We start from the raw sequence: 20,799 nt of genomic DNA, 5'->3' as shown, positions 1-20,799 counted from the left end.
CCTAGAGTCAGCTTCCAGAGATAAAAGAAATAAATGTCTGGTCTTTATCAATGATCAAGCCACAGGTATTTTATTGTAGTAGCATCAATGGCTTAAGAGAAGGAGCTTGTACAGTTCTTAGTGTGTTTGCAGTAAGGATGGCAGGGAAGGAAAACAGTTGCAAAGCTGTAGCCTGAAGGGTGAGAAGGTCCCCTTTCCAAGTGGAGCAGAAATGTCAGGAAGCCATCCAATGGGCCACTAATCTGTGAAACTGGCTCTCTAGCTGCCTGCTTATCCATCATCTCAGGATACAGGACTGTCCTATTCATGTTCAGCTTTCTGCCCATACTCCAAGGTCAATTTTCGTCAGTTTGAGCAATGGTTACTTATTTCATTTTCAGTGTAAGAGAGGGCTGAATGACTTTGCTCCCCTGAGTCTCTGAGAGGCATCTGCTTAGAGTTCTTGTTCAGGTGGGAGTGACAGGCTGGCTTGCAGGAAGGGAGCAAGTCAGGGTCTTTGGGGGAACACGTGGGTATGACCTTGGAATTGTGCATCTATGCAAGCTATTCTTCAAACACCTAAAACCCACCAGGAAGAACCACTACTTCTATCTCTAAGTGATGTGACCTAGCTGAGACACTACAGGGAGGGAATCAGATGTGTGCTTGGATTGAATTGTTCATTCCAGCAATTCCAGAACCTACTGAGTCTTGATGTCCTAGTGATGGGGGTGAGCTGGAGCTGCATTGGGGATTCCAACTGGGATGTGGAACACTATTTCTATTTTTTGAAGTGACCATTGGCTCCTGTTGTCCGAGCAAGTGAAAAGGAGAGAACAGTACCTTGAGCATTTCGGGTTCTGCTCTCGCTCTATAACTATACTTCACTGATCCTATGAGAGATATGCAAGGACACAATTCATTATCAGAACCGCATGATGAAAACAGCCATAAAGACTAGTTACCAACTTACCACAAACATTTGGCAACATTAGAATACGCCTTTAGCCAACCATAGTAAGTTCTGTTCTCTCAGGCCCCTCTCCTTCACCAGCAAACCTCTAAGATGAACCTGGTGCCGAGACAGAGCCAACGAAGATGACTCTGCAGGAGAGTCAGGCCCTCCTTCTTCAGGACACCTGAAGTGCTCCAGATGAGACACAAGTGTGCCTCTTCGAAGCGTGATGCTCACAAAAGGCCTTCCTTGATTAATCTTGACATTTTAAATCTAGCGTTGGGCCTCACTTAGGGAGTCCAACGTTTTACAAACACTGGTTTTCTCTCACAGGGTGGCAGTTTGCAGGGAGGGCAATACTGTAGCTGTGGTATTTTCAGTGTGTGTACAGTTTTGTTTTGAGGAACATGTAAGGGCTGTCCAAGCAACTTCCAACCAGCCACTGAAAAGAGAGTTATCAGGAGAGGGCACACAGCTCCTACTTTCTTGCCATTCTTCTGTGGGATAGGCTACTTTAGCTCAAGCTCCAATAATCTGCAACAACACATATATCTCAAAGGAAATTTAATACAGGTTAAAATGTTAACATAGATCATTCATGTGCCTTCCTACAACCCTTACGCCAATGCAAATATAAAATGCCTGCAGGAGAGAGAAGGCAACTGTCAGCAAATGTGAAGCATGAAAAGTGTGTTCATTGTGCCCCCTGAAAGCACACGTTTTTCTCTTTCAAACTTCCCATGTTAGTGAGGTGAAGAAGCAATTAAATTCCATTCACTGGCATGCCACTCCCTCCCCAAGCCTTTCAGGTTTTTTTTTTTTTTTGCCATTTATGACTCTTCTATGAATAAATAAGCTTATTAAAGAGATCAGATTCTATTTCTTATTCTCCTGGAGACATATTTGGAGTAGTAAGAACACTGATGCTCAGAGCAAGTGACTATGGTTACAGCAGGTCTAAAGGAATAGGTATGGTTAAGCTGTCTGTGCCACACAGGATAGAGAGAGGATGGTTCTGGAAGGCCAACTGAGAAAATGGTCATTTCTGCCACTCCAAAGCCATATCCTAAGGAAAGGTGTTTTGAAATGGAACAAATCTGTTCTAGTTATTTTAAAGGTGAATTTGAAAAGGAAAATGGAATCTTCCATGAGCTTTAAATTCCCAAAGGGAAAGACTACAAGAAATTAGTCTTGCCCTTGCATTTGCCTCTGAGGAAGAATATGGACTTGAGAGGCTCAAGGGAAGGCGCTCTGGGTAGAAATAAACAAGGAAGAACTCAGCCTGAAGAGAAATGATTTGGGCCAAATATCATAATCAGCAGAGCTTTCCCAGACTCAGTCAGCAAGGGGCAGTCAGAGTAGGTCGACTTGTCCTTAAGGAGAGAGGTGAGGAGGAACAGAGGCCTGCCAACCTGCAGACATTGAAACCACTCTTTCTTTAGGGCCATCTTCCCCAGACTGCAGTCAACAGGAAACATCCACCATGGAACCCTAGAGGAGCGGCTGCTGGGACACTGGTAGATTTTTTCCAGGCAGCCATTCCCACATGTGGGTTAAGGCCACAGTCTGGCTGGGAACTTCACTCTCATCCATTGAACCTTTGGTTTAAGGGGCAGCAATGACCAGGTTGATGATCACTATGACCTATAAGTATTTGGTCCCAAGTAGGATGATATTAGAGCCACCAACTCCAACTTCGGAATGAATAGCCATATTTGGACTTAGGAGAAAACATGGTGAAGAAGGAAGAGCCAACTTTCGCAGTAATTAAGTTGAAACCACTCTTAAAATGACATTAGATATTCATGGTGTCTGCCATGCAGAAAGTATCCTAAATTTCTAATCTCTGTTTGGTATAGAAATGATGCCTTCCCTAAGCCTACCTTCCTTTAGTCTATTTTCTGATGACTGGTCTGACAAAAACCACCCTGATTTATAGAATGATATCTATATTCAATACCATAAAAGGATTCCAGCAAGAGGTCCCTGTGAAAGGAAAGAGTTTGCAACTTAACATTCTACATCAATATGTAAAGGAACCCAAATATTTCCTGTAGAAATTTTGTAGCATGCGCTTCATAGTCATATGAAAAATATGTCTTCTAGAATCTGATTCTCCTCCAGGTCTTCAGGGCTCATGCGTGTCCCCACTTTCTTCCAGATAGATTTCTTCGGGCTAGGTCGGAAAGTACTCCATGCTCCATCTGCTCTGGAGGGGCAGGGCTGAGATTTGGGAGCAGAATTTGGTCTTAGAGACTGAACCAAATCCAACAGAGATGTCTCATACCTGTAAGATAACCCAGACACACAGCATCAGAACATGAGAACACCAGGATTCAAAGCCCCTCCATGGTACCCAGGGGAACAGTTTGACCACAGATTCCACCACAGGGAAACTTTGAGGGAAGAGCCAGAGGAGAGCTTTGAGAACAAGCCCCCACACTACTGTCTTTGCAGACAGCCTTACTCTTCTGCTGAGCCTCTAGCTTTCTAATTGAAGAGAGAATAGGAAGAATAGTCTTGATAACAGCAATGATACCACTTATGCTAAACCACGTGGGAGCAGACAGTGGCTCCATCACTTGCAGTGTGCAAGCTTCTCTGTTGCAGGACTGAGAAGCTGAAGAATTCTACATATGTTCTTTACAGCTTGGAAATGATCTAGCAGGTCTCCCTTTAAGGGCTAGATTAGACCTCCAAGAAGGGGGACACTCATACTGCTTACCCACTGAGAAAATGGGTCTTTCACTTATTTGGACACATTTTCTTATTTTATGGGTGAGGAAACTGAGGTCCAGAAAGATAAGCCAAGTGGTTTGAACCAAGGTCCCTCTGACTTCCAGATAGATTTCTGTGGGCTAGGTCACAAAGTACTCCAGGCTCCAGCTGCTCTGGAGGGGCGGGGCTGAGATTCGGGAGCAGAATTTAGCCTCAGAGACTGAACCAACTCCAACAGAGATGTCTTCCATTTTTCTACCAAGATCAACACATTCAACAGTGGTGACATATACTTTTAATCCTAGCACTGGGGAGGCAGAGCAGGTAAGTCTGAGGCTAGTCTGGTCTACCCAGTGAGTTCCAGGCCAGCCAGGCTGACATCGTGAGATCACATTAAAAATGATTTCGTAAAACAAAGATAGCAATAGAGAAACATGGGTGTCTCAACTATGTATTAGTTTGTTGTAACTAGGCTACTAGCTAGCTGGTAACCATGCTGTCCTTTTCCCAATGAATTAATCTAATTGAATGTGCAAATACCCACCTTTATGGACCTGCAGTTATTATAAAATTCTCTTTCTCTGAAAGAAACATTTAATCATGGATTACACTATAGGAGATGAACCGAGAAGTTGGTGGTGGCCAGAGAGCAGAATTTATTGTTCCTCACGCTAATGTCAACTGTAAAGCCCAAATAATATGGCAAGTCAATAGACAGCAAATGCCAATGATTAAAGAGCAAACCTTGAGAACCACCCATATTAGCCAAGAACTATATATGCCATAAAGCAAAATACAAATTAATTCCTATGTGATGTCTATTAAGTACCAGAAAAAAAAAACATTGTCTTTGTCAGCCCATGTCATAGGAATGTGGTTCACTGTGTTTAAGTAACATGATAGAGACTATAAAGTTGATTAGCTGAGTCTGTGGCTGCTTGGTATCTGTATATTACAGGACATATCACTTATCCAGATTAACAAAATGCCATCACTCTGAGCCTCACAGAGCCAGTACTCCTGGGGTTTCTAGGTACACAGGTGCCTTTAAGAGCTTTATTGTGGCAGAGTCATGAGCAAAAAGTTTGCTTGGTCTGCTCTGCCAGTCCGATCCTGGTCTGTGCTGGCATGGCACTAGTTCTATTCCTCTAGAGCTAGCTATAGAGCTTGAGCTAGAGCTTACTCTTACTCTCCATTTTTTTTCTCCTGATCCAGCAAGATGTAGGCACAAAACTTCAGAGAGGACACGGCCTCTGCTGAATGCTTTCTGGGTTCACTTTATAGGCTGGCCTGAATGTGAGTGCCTCTCCATAGGCTACTTCCATGAGAAGTATCTCTCCTTAGGCTTCCCTGAATGAGAAGCCCTTCCCCACTGCTGCCCCATGAGAAACCTCTCTCCATTGGCTGCCCATGATGAGACGCACTATTCCATAGGATGCCTCAGGAAAGCATAACTTCATTCACTGCCCCAAACAAGAAGCAGCTTTCCTAAGGCTTTTACAGAGGAGACACCGTGATGATGGACGTTTCCTTGCCCACTCTGACGCTCTGATTTCATTAGCCCTCCCTGACTTTCATTCACATCCGCAACCCTGCTCTTCTCCTGCCATGGTTCAATCCTTAGCTCTCATCTCTTAGGTGATTTTATCCACTCTCAAGACCTTTGTTAGTGTTCTTCTTGTAGGTTTCTAGGACCCTCTGGGTCCATCTATTTCCCTATCTCCTATATTGTTCTCACCTGGAGTCCCAATAGGATGTCCTCACCTCTATCCCACTTTCCTGGTAAGTGAAGACTTTCATGAGACCTGCTCCTTGGGCTAGTGTCCAGTTCTAAGTGAGTATATACCATTTGAGTCTCTCTGCTTCTGGGTTAGCTCATTCATTATGATCATTTCTAGTTCAATCCATTTGTCCACAAAATTTGGAAATTCCTTGCTTTTAATAGCTGAGTAGTATTCCATAGTATAACACTATGATGGGCAGATCTGGGCCCAGGGGTTCTGTTCGATCTAAGGCACCAACCAAGGACAATACGTGCAGTCATCATCAAACCCCTATCCAGATCTAGCCAAGGGACAGAACATTCTCCACAGTTAAGTGGAGACTGGGGACTGACTTTCACACGAACACTGGTGCTCCATATTTGGCCATGTCTCCTTGATGGGGAGGCTCGATGGCACTCGGAGGAAGGATAGCAGACTACCAAGAAGAGACTTGATACCCTAGCATCATATTCAAGGGGAGGAGGTCCCCCTCAGTCACAGTCATAGGGAAGGGGAATGGGGTGAAAATGGGAGGGAGGGAGGAATGGGAGGATGCATGATATGGGATAGCAAATGAGATGTAATATGAATTATTTTATTTTTCAATAAAAATGTGTTTTAAAAAAAGACCTTTGTTAGGATCTATGTGTCAATGACTACTAAACACAGGTATCAACATTGGTTTTAAGTTTCAGAATCATACAGTAAACTGATGCCTGATAATTTTATTCAGATGTGCAATAGGAATTTAAAAATATCTAAAATAGAAGTTGTCATTTTTGGTCAGTCCTGCTCCTTTCAACCTGTCTAGTCATATAGGTTAAAAAAATCCGCTATCCTATCTAGGCTAGAGAGATGGCTCAGCCATTAAGAGTGCATACTGCTCTTACAAAAGACCTGAGTTTAGTCCCAAGCACGTGTGTGGAACAGCTCACAACCACCTGCGACTCCAGCTCCAGGGGAATCCAATGCTTCAGGCCCCTGAAATCACAGGTACTTATATGCACATACCCACATGATACACACATGTACATAATTAAAAATAATAAAAATAACTATTAGGATACCCTGCTGTGCTTGATCCCTACCTGAGCCTGCATGCGTTATACCTTTAAGAGGTTCTTCCACATCTTTCTGGCTCTGTGAATGTTTTTGTTTAAGGATCACCTCTTTAAGCTGGTCTTCAAAAACAATTATCATTTCATAAACACTTTGTTTATGATGTTTTATTTTACTTAAAGTACTCAATAAAATATATCTTATATAAGTTATGTTATAATTACCTTTATGTGTATACACACATATACTTTTATTGCTTGTCCCTTTCAATAATATGTGAGTCACACAAGTTTAGCTGTCATTGGAAAATATCACCACAGGCCAGGCTACATGTACGTACTTCTTTGCCTTATAGTTTTGGTTGGATTTATTAAGAACCACTATCAGAACTGTAAGTAAATTCTAATTTCAAAACTATTCAATGTTCTATAGTAGTTATCAATTGACATTTTATTTTTCAGGAAAAATTGAGTGTCAGTTTTGAATTGACACAAAAATTACCAACCAACCAAGCAAACAAACAAAAAAACCGGAACCAAAAAACTTAATCTGCGCCAAGCTCTGAACTACTGTCACTGATCAGGGCATTTATCCTTTACTTCTGAGAATTATTCATGGAACTGATGACATTAAAATCTGTGAAAACAAATGAGTTTCACCACTAGCACTATTGATTCATGATACACAGTAAATTCGAATGTTTGCCCATAAAGTAGCTGCTGCTGAACAACACAATAAATGATCATAAGTTAAATTTCTTACATTTTCACAAGATCTGTAAAGCTCTCTTCAACATAACTACCATCAGTTGTAACTCATCAAGACTGAACTATACCTTGTACTGAATTAGTTTTGTCTCAACTGTTTTGAAAAATGTTTGTCTCTGGATGTTCCACACAAACTATCCACAGAGGATAAGTTTTATTCAACGTCCCTGTCTCCAGCGGAACACTCTAACACTGGTCACACCTTCAAGATTGAAAGAGAAGGATTATAAATAATTTGTCTCTCTGACCACTGATACTCCTTTCTTAAGAGCTTCAGATACTCAAAAGCTACAACAATTCTTTCTTTAAACACACCACAACATAACACAAAACTCTCTCCTATTCTTCCAAAACCAATTATCATTTCATAAACACTTCATGATGTTTTATTTTACTTAAAAGTACTCAATAAAATATACCTTATATAAATTATGTTATAATTATACACACATATACTTTTATTGCTTGTCCCTTTCAATAATATGTGAGTCACACAAGTTTAGCTGTCATTGGAAAATATCACCTGTGAACAATAGCCATCTATGTCTCTTCAGGTGTAAGTCAGAGAATTTGTTGGGCTCCACTAAGGTTCCTGACCTATGGTTCTGAAACGCAATTGTAGGGTTCACCTCATTTGTTTTCCTTCCAGGGATTACTGTCCTGTGCTCTGATACACTGTGTTTGAAAAGTCTTGTTTATATATTGTGGTGTTAGTTGCTTCAGATGAGAAGACAATCTACTCCCTCTTACTCCATCGTGTTTGAAAGTGGAAGCCCCTGATAATTCTTTATCTGAACTCACTCTCTGACCATTGATATTCCTTTCTTAACAGCTTCAGATACTCAAAGGCTACAAGAGCCCTTGTAAAAATGATTTAAGTATATGCTTTGAGAAAAGAGCTTTCTTGTGGTATAAGGGTTTTGCCATGGAAGACATTTGACCCTGTCTGCAAATGTGCATTCTTTTGCTTGGCTGTTAACTTTTGGAAACTGATTTGGATTGCATTTTGGAGTGCCAGAACCTAACAGATATTTCAGAATCCCACATTAATGCTATAATTAGAAATATGCTTGCTAGTTTTGTATGACACTCTATACTTATAGTTACCCAGGGGAAAAAGGGACAAATACAATATTTGTTGAGTGAAAGAGATCTTAGTGGTATATAATAAAGTTTTAAAAAGTGTATGACAAACGGGCCGAGAAAGAAATTACGGAAACAACAGCCTTCACAATAGCCATGAATAATATGAAGTATCCTGGTATAACTCTAACCAAGCAAGTGAAAGATCTGTATGGCAAGAATCTCAAGTCTCTGAAGAAAGAAATTAAAGATATCAGAAGATGAAAAGGTCTCCCATGCTCATGGATCAGTAAGATTAACATAGTAAAAATTGCCATCTTAGCAAAAGCAATCTACAGATTCAATACAATTCCCATCAAAATTCCAACACAATTCTTTACAAACCTTGAAAGAACAATTCTCAACTTCATATGAAAAAACAACAAAACAAAACAAACCAGAATAGCTAAAACAACCCTGTACAATAAAAGAGCTTCTGGAGGAATCTGCATCCCTGATTTCAAGCTGTACCCTAGTATGGTGCTGGCATAGAAACAGACTGGTGGATCAATGGAACATAACTGAAGACCCAGAAATAAATCCACACACCTATGGACACTTGATTTTTAACAAAGAAGCCAAAAACATACAATGAAAAAATTATAGTATCTTCAACAAATGGTGGTGATATAATTGGATGTCTACATGTTGAAAAAATAAAATAGATCCATATTTATCACTCTGCACAAAACTCAAGACCAAGTGGATCAAGGACCTTAATACAAAACCAGAAACACTAAGTCTATTAGAAGAGAAAGTGGTAAAGAGCCTTGAACTCATTAGCACAGGAGACAACTTCCTGAACAGACCACCAACCTCTCAGGCTCTGAGAACACCAATTAATAAATGGGACCTAAAAAAAATGGGACCTCTCAAAACTGAAAATATTCTGTAAGGCAAAGTACACTATCAACAGAACAAAAACAACAGCCTTTAGATGGGAAAAACATCTTCACCAATCCTACATCTGACAGAGGGCTAATATCCAAAATATATCTATAAAACTCAAAAAACTAAACACCAGGAAACCAAATAATCCAATTTAAAAAATGAGGTAGAGATCTAAACAGGGAATTCGCAAGAGAGGAATCATGAAAGGCCAAGAAGCAATTAAAGAAATGCTCAACATCATTAGTTATCAGAGAAATGCAAATCTAAATGACTCTGAGATTACATCTTACACTCATCAGAATGGCTAAGATAAAAAACTCAAGTGACAGCACATGCTGGTGACGATGTGGGGGAAGAGGAATATTCTTCCATTGTTAGTGGGAGTGCAAACTTGTACAACCATACTTTGGAAATCAATCTGCAGATTTCTCAGAAAATTGGGAATAGCTCTACCTCAAGACCCAGCTATACCTCTCCTGAGTATATACTCAGAAGATGCCCCATCATACAACAATCCAAATGTCCTACAACCAAAGAATGGATAAAGATACTGTGGTGTCATGTTGGCGAGGATGTGGAGAGAGAGAGGAACACTCCTTCATTGCTGGTGGGAATGCAAACTAGTACAACCACTTTGGAAATCTATCTGGCGCTTTCTCAGAAAAATGGTTATAGGGCTTCTTCAAGACCCAGCCATCCCACTCCTTGGGATATACCCAGAAAATGCCCTACCACACAACAGGGACATATGCTCAACCATGTTCATAGCTGCTCTATACATAATAGCCAGAACATGGAAACAGCCTAAGTGTCCCTCAGTAGAAGAATGGACTAAGAAACTGTGGTACATTTACACTATGGAATACTACTCAGCTATTAAAAACAAGGAATTCCCGAAATTTGTGGACAAATGGATTGATTTAGAAATTATCATAATGAGTGAGTTCACCCAGAAGCAAAAAGAGACAAACGGTATATACTCACTTATATCAAAACACTAGTCCAAGGGATACGTACCATGAAAATCTTTACTTACCAAGAAAAGTGGGTTAGAGGAAAGGACATCCTATTGAGACTTTAGGTGAGAGTAGCATGGAAGAATGGGGAAATAGTAGGACCCACAGGGTCCTAGAAACCTACAAGAAGAACTTTATGACAGGCAGATCTGGATCCTGGGGTCCTCCTCAAACTAAGGCACCAGCCAAGGAGAATACAGGCAGTAAGCTTCGAACCCCTACCAAGCCATAGCCAACAAACATGATATTCTCCACCACTGAGTGGAGAGTGAGATCTGACTCTCACACGAACTCTGGTGCCCCTTTTCTGACCACGTCCCCTGGATGGGGAGACCTGGTGGCACTCAGAGGAAGGATAGCAAGTTACAAAGAAGAGACTTGATATTCTAAGAGCATATATAGGGGGAGGAGGTCTCCCTCAATCACAGACATAGGGGAGGGGAGAAGGGGAGAAGTGGGAGGGAGGGAAGAATGGGAGGAAACAGGGGAAGGGCTAACAATTGAGATGTAATATGAATAAATTAATAAAAAAAGAAACTGTGGTGCATTTACACAATGGAATACTACTCAGCTATTAAAAACAAGAAAATAATGAAATTCGCAGGCAAATGGATGGAACTAGAAAAGATCATCCTGTGTGAGGTAACCAGACCCAGAAAGACACACAATTGTATGTACTTACTTATAAGTGGATATTAGCCATATAGTACAGGATAATCATACAACAATTCACAGACCAAAGAAGCTAAGTAACAAGGAAGGCCAAAGGGAGGATGCATGAATCTTGCTGAGAAGGGGAAATAGAATAGGCAGGGGAAGAGCTTGAAGAGAAGGAACAGGATGGAAGAAGGAGTGCTGAGGGAAGGGAGGGTGGGGCAGGACAGAGGGCTTGCAGAGGAGAAGAGAAACCATGTCCTGGGGAATCTCTGAGACAGGCTGGAGACCAACGACAAGGTAGGCTCCTGGGAGAATATGGGGGTGACTCCTAGTAGAGGGAGGAGAGCAACTATCCACCCCCAAAAACTTTGATCCAAAAGTTGCCCTGCCTACAAGTTATGCAGGGATAAAGAAAGAGCAGAGATTGGGGGGATGTCCAACTAATGCCTGGCCACACCATGCAGAGCCAACACTTGACACTAATAATGACACTCTGGTGTGCTTGCAAATGGGAGCCTAGCATAGCTGGTCTTTGAGAGACCCCACCCAACAATAGATTGAAACAGATGCTGAGACAGAGCCAATGTGAGCCTTGTGGAAGAGTGGGAGGAATAGAAAGACCTAGAGGGAACAGAACCTCCACAAGACCAACAAAGCCAACTAACCTGGACCCAGGGGGCTTGCAGAGACTGAAACAGCAACCAAAGACCATGTATGGACTGGACCTAGGACCCTTACACATATGTACCCAATTGTCAGCTTGGTCTTCATGTGGGTCTCCTAATAAAAGGAGTAGGGGCTGTCTCTGACAGGAACTTTCTTGCATGGTTTTTGATCACATCTCCCTGGAGGGGCTCCCTTGCTAGGCTACAATGGTAGAGGATGCACTCAGTCCTGATACAACTTGATGTGTTGGAATGGGTAGGTGTGTGTGTGTGTGTGTGGGGGGGGGTGATTTCCTTTTTCTGAGGGCTAGGACTAAGAGGAAAGGAGGGAGGGCACAACGATTGGGATGTAAAGTGAATTAATTAATTAATCAAAAAAGAGTATTAATGTAATTCAAGTGGTCAAGTTCTAACTAACAGAGGCACCAGTGTACAACACAGACTAGGCATATTCCAAACACTACAATACTAGTTTACACGTGCTCACTACATAAGTCGAAATATGCCACAGAGTTGCTCCTTCAGAGGGTTCCCACAGCACACAGTGCAGGGATGGGAAGAGCAGCAGAAGGCACTGACCTACTATGTCAATGGGGAAAGACAATGCTTCCATGTAGAATGCAAGTTTAGCACTCAGCAAAGGAGAGAGAGCATGAAGCAAAACATTAAATTGAAAGATCTTGACTTTTCTTCTCATCAAAGAGACTAGAAGGTTTTCAGAAATACCTTTGAAAGAGAAGAGTGGGCAAAGGACAGAGAACTTGTAGAGGCTCCAAGGCAAGGGTTACAGAAATTTGTAATGCTATCTTTAAAGTACTCTCATTAATAAAAAAGAATCCAAACGTGTGCTCCTTAGTCTCCCTGTGCAACACCTGTGACACAGACATCACTGAAGGACATATGCCACAGGGAACGCCACTCCTCTTCAGACAACTAAACCTGCAACTTCTGATCTGCACCCTCTTTTCTCTCCTCTTACAGTGGAGAAGTTCTGATCCTTCCCATCTTTTCTGAACCCTGACATCCCAAAAACCACAGGATTTCTATCATTAGTTTATCTTCACTGTCCTCTCCTCTCAAGTGAGATTCAAGCATCTACTAGTGTCTTCCAATATTTTGGAAACCTTCCTTAAGTTTCACAAATGCCAAGGAAACAATGAAAAACAAACCACTATTATGTTATCTTGGCTCTAGTCAATACTCATCAATGGCTACCGCAACCAAGTGAAAGGTTGTAACATCAGGATGACATTATTCATGGTCATTGATCCATCTTAAAACCACTAGCACCTACTTCCTTTCCTGGTCTATAACAACAGAAGGTACACAGACAGCATGACCTATAAAAGATCCTCATTATGAAAAACTCTAACTTAACCAAGCCTCCAGATATACCTGTCAATTCACATGGAATATATAGTACAGAGAAAGACAAAAAGATGCCTCCAGCATATGATCAGCTAAGAAGTAGAATGTGTAAAATTTTATGACAAATGACTCAGTTACTTAGACAAATAAAAAGGAAGGAAACTGTAACAGATTTTTAAAAATGCTTAAAGGATCTATCAACCATATGCTGTATGTGGTGATTTGAATAAGAATGGCTCCCATAGGCTCATATATTTGACGGCTTGGTCATTAGGGAGTGTTGCTACTTGACCAGAATTAGAAGAGGTGGCCTTGTTGAAGTAGGTGTGACTTGTTAAGAGGAGATGTGTCACTGGGGTGGGCTTTGTGGTTTTCAGATGCTCAAGCCAGGTCCAGTGTCTCTTCTTGTTGCCTGTGGATCCAGATTTAGAACTGTCAGCTACCTCTCCAGCTCTGTGTCTGCCTGCACACCACTATGCTTCCATCCAAAGCTGACAGTGGACTAACCCTATGAATCTATGAGCAATCCCCAATTAAATGGTTTCTTCTAAGAGTTGCCACGGTCATGGTGTCACTTCACAGCAATAGACCAGAACACTGACTAAGACATAGTATGTTTGAATAGTGATTCAAAGTAATCAATGGCAAAGCTGTACTTTCTGAACTAGTAGAAATGGAACACAGAAGGACTAGTAGTTAATATTAAAGGATTGCTATTTTGTCAGGATAATGATATAGTCTTATTTTTAAAAATCTAATTTTCAGAATACACAGAAGGATTTATTGGCAACATGACATGTCTGGATTTGATTTAAGATATTCATATAAGGCCATAGCGCCTTGTGGTAGTGGTGACTGAGTGGTAGTTCAGTGGTGACTGAGCTGTGAGTCTGGCCCAGGTGTGCCAGGCCATGTGCTACGCCTCTGTCCCCTGGGCTCTGTCCCTGATGCCGCTCAGGGCCTTCCCTGGCTGGACTGTGGTGAACTACTTCCTAGGCTGGAGCATGATCTGAAGTTTCTAGGACCAAATGTTTGCTACTTTCTGAGAATGGTACCAGAATCCCTGTAGCAAATGTATCTTAACTGAAGACACTGGGAGGGGACCCCTGACCATAAGCTTCTGTCCAGGAGACTCCTGGAACAATAGGATGCCATGCTGGGCAGATAGATCCACTCTCTCCTGCTGACATTGCTCACTCAGGATACTACCTGAAAGACTCACTTGTAGACCAGAATTAAACCATGCCCATCTTCTCTTGGAACAACAACCATTCCCTGCTGAGGGTGTGTTTACCATGTCAACTCTGACAAAAGCAGCTGGCCCAAATGCATTGCTGGGTCTCCAGAACTGTTTAAGAACTTTGTCTTGCTGGGTTCAAAGGCAATGTGACCAAGACAATGAAGGACTTTGAGAACATCTTGGCCAAGCTACAAGGCAAAGCCCCTTCCAAAAACACTTGTTCGGACAGCCAAAGAAAGAGCAAAGGAGCAGGCCACCACCAAGCAGCAGCAGCTCCTCCTGCAGCAGCCTGGCAGCCAGGGAGGCTCAGCTTCCTTTCTCTTCCTCCCATTGTCTTGATTATTGAAAATCAACCCCAGCCGTCTCTGCTGTCTGGGTGGTGGGTCAGGGCAGCAATACTACTCTTCAGCTCTAAAGAAAAATGACACAATGAAAATTTCCAACAAATGAATAGATCTTGACAATATTACACTGAGTATGGGAACCTAGACCTAGACGGATAAACAATGGACATTCTCTTATTTGTGGATCTTACCCTAAAACCTCTACATCTTAATGTCTAACTCGGAGTAGGTGTGGAAGCCAGGAAAGCCAAAGCTGGTCACTGAAAGAGCAGGGGAGAAAGAGCTCTGGACAGGGGGAATAACTATCAAGTAGGAAAAAGGAGGAGATGAGACTTAAGTAGGGAGGGGTTTGGAAGGTAATGCAGGCCAGAAGCCAAAATAACAGCAAGATATTTGTTTTCTCACCTGGCCCTCTCTCCAGTGTGCTTGCTACTATTAATCCCCACCCCTGCTTCCCTTTGTCATCTCCTCTCCTACCCAGTTACCTCTGTCCATCAGCTCCAATGCCTATTTTATTTCTCTTTCTGAGTGGAACTCAAGCATCCTCCCTTGGGCCCTCCTTGCTACTTAGCTTCTTTGGGTCTGTGGATTGTAGCATGGTGATCCCGTACTTCATGGCTAAAATCCACTTATAAGTGAGTACATAGCATGCATGTCTTTTTCAGTTTGGGTTACCTCACTCAGAATAATTTTCTTCTAGTTCATCCATTTTCCTGCAAATTTCAAGATGTCCTTGTTTTAAATAGCTGAATAGTATTCCATTGTATAAATGTACCACAGTTTCTTTATCCATATATAGTGGTATAGCTGAGTCTTGAGGTAGAACTATAGAGAATGGGAACTGGAGGTGGGGAAATCTCTGGGATTTGCCAGAGACCTGGGATAGGGGAGGCCCCAGGAAGTCTACGGGGTCACCCTAATTGACAGTCCTAGCAGTGGGAGATATGGATCCTGAAGTAGCCACCGCCTGTAGCCAGGCAGGACTTCTAGTGGAGGGGTAAGGACACCAACCCACCCACAAAACCTTTGACAAGATGTGTAGTGACAAAGATGGAGCCAAAACTGAAGGAATGGCCAACTAAAGACTGGCCCTACTTGAGACCAATCCCACGGGAGAGAGCCAATCCATGTGACTCTGCTATGCTTGTGGACAGGAGTCTATCAGAACTCCTCTGAGACGCTTCACCCAGCAGCTAGTGGAAACAAATGCAGAGACCCACAGGCAAACATTAAAGAGAGCTCAGGGAGTCCTATGGAAGAGATGGGGGAATGGTTGAGGGAGCCATAGGGGTCAAGAAATCCACAGGAAGACCTACAGAGTCAAGTAACGGCCCATGGGGGCTCACAGAGACTGAACAACCAATCAAAGAGCAGGCATGGACTGGACCTAGGCCCCCTGCACATATGTAGCAGATACTCAGCTTGGTCTTCATGTGGATTCCCAAGCAACTGGAACTAGGACCCTCTCTGACTCTAATGTCTCCCTTTGGATCCTATTCCTCTAACCAGGCTGCCTTGTATGGCCTCAGTGGGAGAGGGTGTGCCTAATTCTGCACTCAACGTGCCAAGGTGGGTTGGTACCCATGGGGAACTTCCCCCTTCTCTGAGGAGAAGGAGAGGGGAGAATGGGGAGGAAGGGTGTTCAGCAGGAGACTGGGATGTGATGAGGGGGTCTGCAATCAGGATGTAAAGTGAATAAATAAATAAAAATTTAAAAGCCATAGGGAAACTATTATTTTGAAAGCTTTCTTAAAAAACACACACACACGGGCTGGAGAGATGGCTCAGAGGTTAAGAGCACTGACTACTCTTCCAGAGGTCCTGAGTTCAGTTCCCAGCAACCACATGGTGGCTCACAGCCATCTACAATGTGATCTGATGCCCTCTTCTGGCCTGCAGGGGTACATGCAGGCAGAATACTGTACATAATAATAAATATGTCTTTAAACACACACACACATACACGAGAGAGAGACAGAGACAGAGAGAGACACAGAGACACACAGAGACACAGAGAGAGTCTTAATTGGAGTTACCACTCACAGAGGGATAATGATCTTTCCAGGGTCCACAAAGTATCCAAAAAAATCACACTGACAGGAAAGGGATACCTCTTTTCTAGTTGTTGATCAGGGGTTTCCCAAACAAAACAGGCTATTGAGGTTGCTCATGGCTGCCTACCATTGCTTGAGGGTAAGACTCTACTGCTGGAGACAGTACAATGTCACTGGACTTGGATAAAGCAAGGTGTTAGCAACCTGGTTGCCTCCTCCCTAAGGAGTAGCTCTCATAGTGTCAGATAATGTTATGTAAGCTGCTGGAAGGGAAAAGTTCCAAGAAAATACCCACATCATCCAGAGGATTTTGGGTGTACGCCTGCTCTAAATCCCTCAGGAAGCACACCTAGCAGAAGAAACAATGGGGTTCTGTGCCTTGTTCTGAGTGGTCAGTGGCTGGCCTTAGATTATTTTTTTTTTTTTATTAATTTATTCTTGTTACATCTCAATGGTTATCCCATCCCTTGTATCCTCCCATTCTTCCCTCCCTCCCATTTTCCCCTTATTCCCCTCCCCTATGACTGTGCCTGAGGGGGATTTCCTCCCCCTGTATATGCTCATAGGGTATCAAGTCTCTTCTTGGTAACCTGCTATCCTTCCTCTGAGTGCCACCAGGTCTCCCCCTCCAGGGGACATGGTTAAGATATGTGGCACCAGAGTACATGAAATTTGTGGACAAATGGGTTGAACTAGAAATGATCATAATGAGTGAGTTAACCCAGAAGCAGAAAGATTCAAATGGTATATACTCACTTCTATCTGCATACTAGCCCAAGGGGCATGTCCCATGAAAGCGTTCACTTACCAGGAAACTGAGACAGAGGGGAGGACATCCTATGGGGACTCTAGATGAGAGAAACATGGGAGAATAGCAAAGTAAAAGGATCCAGAGGGTCTTAGAAACCTACAAGTAGAACATTATGATAGGCAGATTTGGGCCCAGGAGTCCTGTTCAAACTAAGGCACCAGCCAAGGACAATACAGGTGGTAAACTTCAAATCCCTACCCAGATCTAGCCAATGGTCTTAGATTCTTATGCATGCTTGGATAACTGAAAAAGGCCCATCTGTTAAGCAAATGTAACTTTTGAGAACAGGATTGGCGTTGTGCACAAACTTTTATCTTAGAAAAATGCTGACTTGGGGAGAAATTTTAACAGATGATATCAACAACTTGGTTGCCTGCGCAAGACCTGCATTAAACCACGTCAGTTGACATCCTAACATGGATGGGAGAAAGGCTTACAAGTCTCCACTCCTATGTAAAGAGCAGCAGGAAGCCAAGGGCTACTGAGGAAGAATCAGTGTTTTCAGGGAAGAGTCCTTTGATTGCTTGCTCACGCCCATGTGGCTAGCCCTAAATGTGTGTACACAAGGGCAACACTAACTAGATTCCAGTGGCTTGTGAGTTTAACAATAACAATTACAGAAAAAAAAACCCAACAAAATTGAGAGGGGGATGTACAGGGCAGCAGTAGGAGTTGGATGAGTAAGAGGAAAAGGAAAAGGTGGACATAATATAAAAAACTAATATATTAAATTCTAAAACAATAATAAGAAAAAGTACGCCTACATTACAAAAATTCAAATATGTAAAATGGTAGAGTCCCTTCAATATTCCATTTCTCCATTCAAATGGCAACTCTATTCCCTGTCTCAAAAGCCAGTGCTAACAGCCTAGGGCGTAAGATTCTAAATCTCTTCTAATACAATTACACACATACACCTGCATGTACACACACATACTGAATGAAACTGGGCCATGGTTATATGCATTTATCATCTGTGTTTTCACTCAGCAGCATGTTTTGGAGATCTCTGCAAGAGTGACATGGGGGTATATGCGATTCTAAACGGAGCAAAGCGTGCTGTCTTAGGGATGCTCTCCTTCTAATATGAAGAATCCCCACAGCTTTTACTGTCTTAAAAAAAGATTTATTTATTTATTTATTTATTGATTATGTATACAGTGCTCTGCCTGCTTGTACCCCTGAAGGCCAGAAGAGGGCATCAGATCACATTATAGATGGTTGTGAGCCACCATGTGGTTGCTGGGAATTGAACTCAGGACCTCTGGAAGAGCAGTCAGTGTCAGTGCTCTTAACCTTTGAGCCATTTCTCCAGCCCCAGCTTTTACTATATTAATAGCTAATTTTTTATTTAGCATTACTGTTCTGGTATTTTTCAGAGGGTAAAAAACAAACATTTGGGTGTCAGTATTAAGTTTGCGTCAGTTTTCTTGCAAACATGTTCAGAATCCACCCTTCTTCAACTTCTCCTACATTGGTGTGGTATCTGTGAACACAAGCTTCAAGTACAAGAGACCAAATGGCAGCACAGATATGGATTCAGGAGCCACAGCTAAAACACTACACATCACCATCCCATAAACAGCTCGATCCACAAAGATCTACCATCTCTTCATTTCTGACAGTTTACTGGGTAGATATTTGATACTCTTGTCATAGGCTTGCATATCCATGCAATTCAGTCCTCAGTCCAGAGTAAGGCAGGGCTGGCTCAGAAAGGTTGGAAGGAGCAGATTCTTTCTTACTTTACATTGTTCTAATTACAACTACAATTAAAATGAAATCATTACAGCTAGAAATCTCAATTCCAATTTTGTGGTTTCTTTCTGGTTTTTTTTCTCCCCCCCCCCTATGATTCTGCTGTTTACCAGGACCTCCACCATCACCATGGGCCATAAGAAACCTCACCAGAGCCCACACCATGGTTCTTGGCCAGCAAACTGTTTACTAAATAAACCTTGTCTTTATAAGGTAGCAGTGTAAAAGAATCGTATAAACCACATGATAATTCTGGTCCCAGAGAGGTATAAGTAGTGAAAAGTAACTATGTAAGAATCAAGCAATCTGAGGTTTTATAATTTGAGGATAATAAATAGTCATAACTATCTTAGTAGGGTTTATCACGGCTTCACTATGATATTTCTGACAACAGCTCCAAATTAATAGTATTTATAAAACATTCCACTTAAGGTAATAGTGAGAGTCTAGGCTTCAAAGTCAGATGCTAAATGTGAATTCTATTGTTTCCATTTATAATTATGTGATCTTGGAAAAATTGCTGATTTTATTCTAATCTTCAGTTGTTTCATCATCTATAAAATAGGAGTAAAAACAGCAATACCTACCTTTCTGATAGTTTATCTACAGTGCTTAGCATAATGCCTGACCTATAGTTAGGGCTCAATAGTAAAGCTATTACTTTATTTTTTTTTAATTGCTGTTATGAAGAAGTGGGTATTCAGAGAAAGCAAAGATAGGAAAAGGATCTGAAACAAAATGAAATACCCCAAGCAATTCTAGTTAATTGTGACACTAAAGCAATTTTGTTATGAATAAACAGAGTGAAAGGACCAGAGATGAAACACAATCTACCCAAGACACCGACGAAGCATGTGCAAGGGAGAGTTTTATGAATGGAAAAATCTGGGAAAAGATGCAAGATATTACAAATAATTATTTGTAATAATAAATATCACAAAGTGTGCTACATTTCTTTAAAGGAAAATGATACTTGTAAGTGGAAAATTAAAAATATTCAGAACTTGGTTAAAAAAATAGGCAAAAAGAGCCATTCTTTATAGAAAATAAAACTCCAGGGCTGGAGAGAGTGCTTCCATGGAAATAACTAAGCTCTGAGTTTCCTTGCCAGTACTACATAAACCAGGTGCGGTGGTGCTCTGAAGATGGAGACAGGAGGACCAGAAGTTCAAGGTCATCACTGGCTACTTAACAACCTGAAGGACAGTTTGGGCTACATAAGATCCCATCTCTAAATGAGTGAATTAATGCAGGAATAGATAAATAAAATAAATGGTAATAATGACTACATGATATTGTTCTCATTATCAGATAATATAGTATAAACTTTTGAATACCTTTTTTATTATTAAAACTATTTTTTAAAAATTTCAAATAAAAAAATATCATGGAATGAAATTAACCAGATCCAGAATCTTTTCATCTCAATATACATCTGTATAGTTAGAGCAGTGGAGCTTCACCTTGGATGCTACACTTTAACTATCAAATATGTTTTGTGCATATCCACCACCAAAAAAAGAAAAATATACGATACAGTTAAAATTTTATTAGTTTTATATCATCTTTCATGAGTAAATTATCCATTACCTACTTTTGAAGGAATGATAAAATAGATACTTTCAAATATTG

At 41.6% G+C, this 20,799-nt stretch overlaps 1 protein-coding gene and 1 pseudogene across 2 annotated transcripts in view; one reads left to right on the top strand and one right to left on the bottom strand.

The window, feature by feature from the left end:
- Nucleotides 1-2,851: 2,851 nt before the first annotated feature.
- Nucleotides 2,852-20,799, bottom strand: part of Kiaa1328 (KIAA1328 ortholog) — a 244,380-nt gene continuing 226,432 nt past the window's right edge. For both annotated transcript variants that reach the window (XM_051163627.1, XM_051163626.1), the window contains one exon: nucleotides 2,852-3,221. In XM_051163627.1, coding sequence (XP_051019584.1) covers nucleotides 3,017-3,221 — 205 coding nt within the window. In that variant the 3' untranslated portion in view covers nucleotides 2,852-3,016. The remainder of the gene's footprint in view (nucleotides 3,222-20,799) is intronic.
- On the top strand, nucleotides 13,872-18,990 carry LOC127204719 (PRELI domain-containing protein 1, mitochondrial-like; annotated as a pseudogene).

Source organism: Acomys russatus, chromosome 20 (assembly GCF_903995435.1).
Source record: "Acomys russatus chromosome 20, mAcoRus1.1, whole genome shotgun sequence".
Taxonomy (NCBI): Eukaryota; Metazoa; Chordata; class Mammalia; order Rodentia; family Muridae; genus Acomys; species Acomys russatus.
The sequence above is the reverse complement of the archived record's forward strand: the minus strand, read 5'-3'. Positions and strand labels throughout refer to the sequence as shown.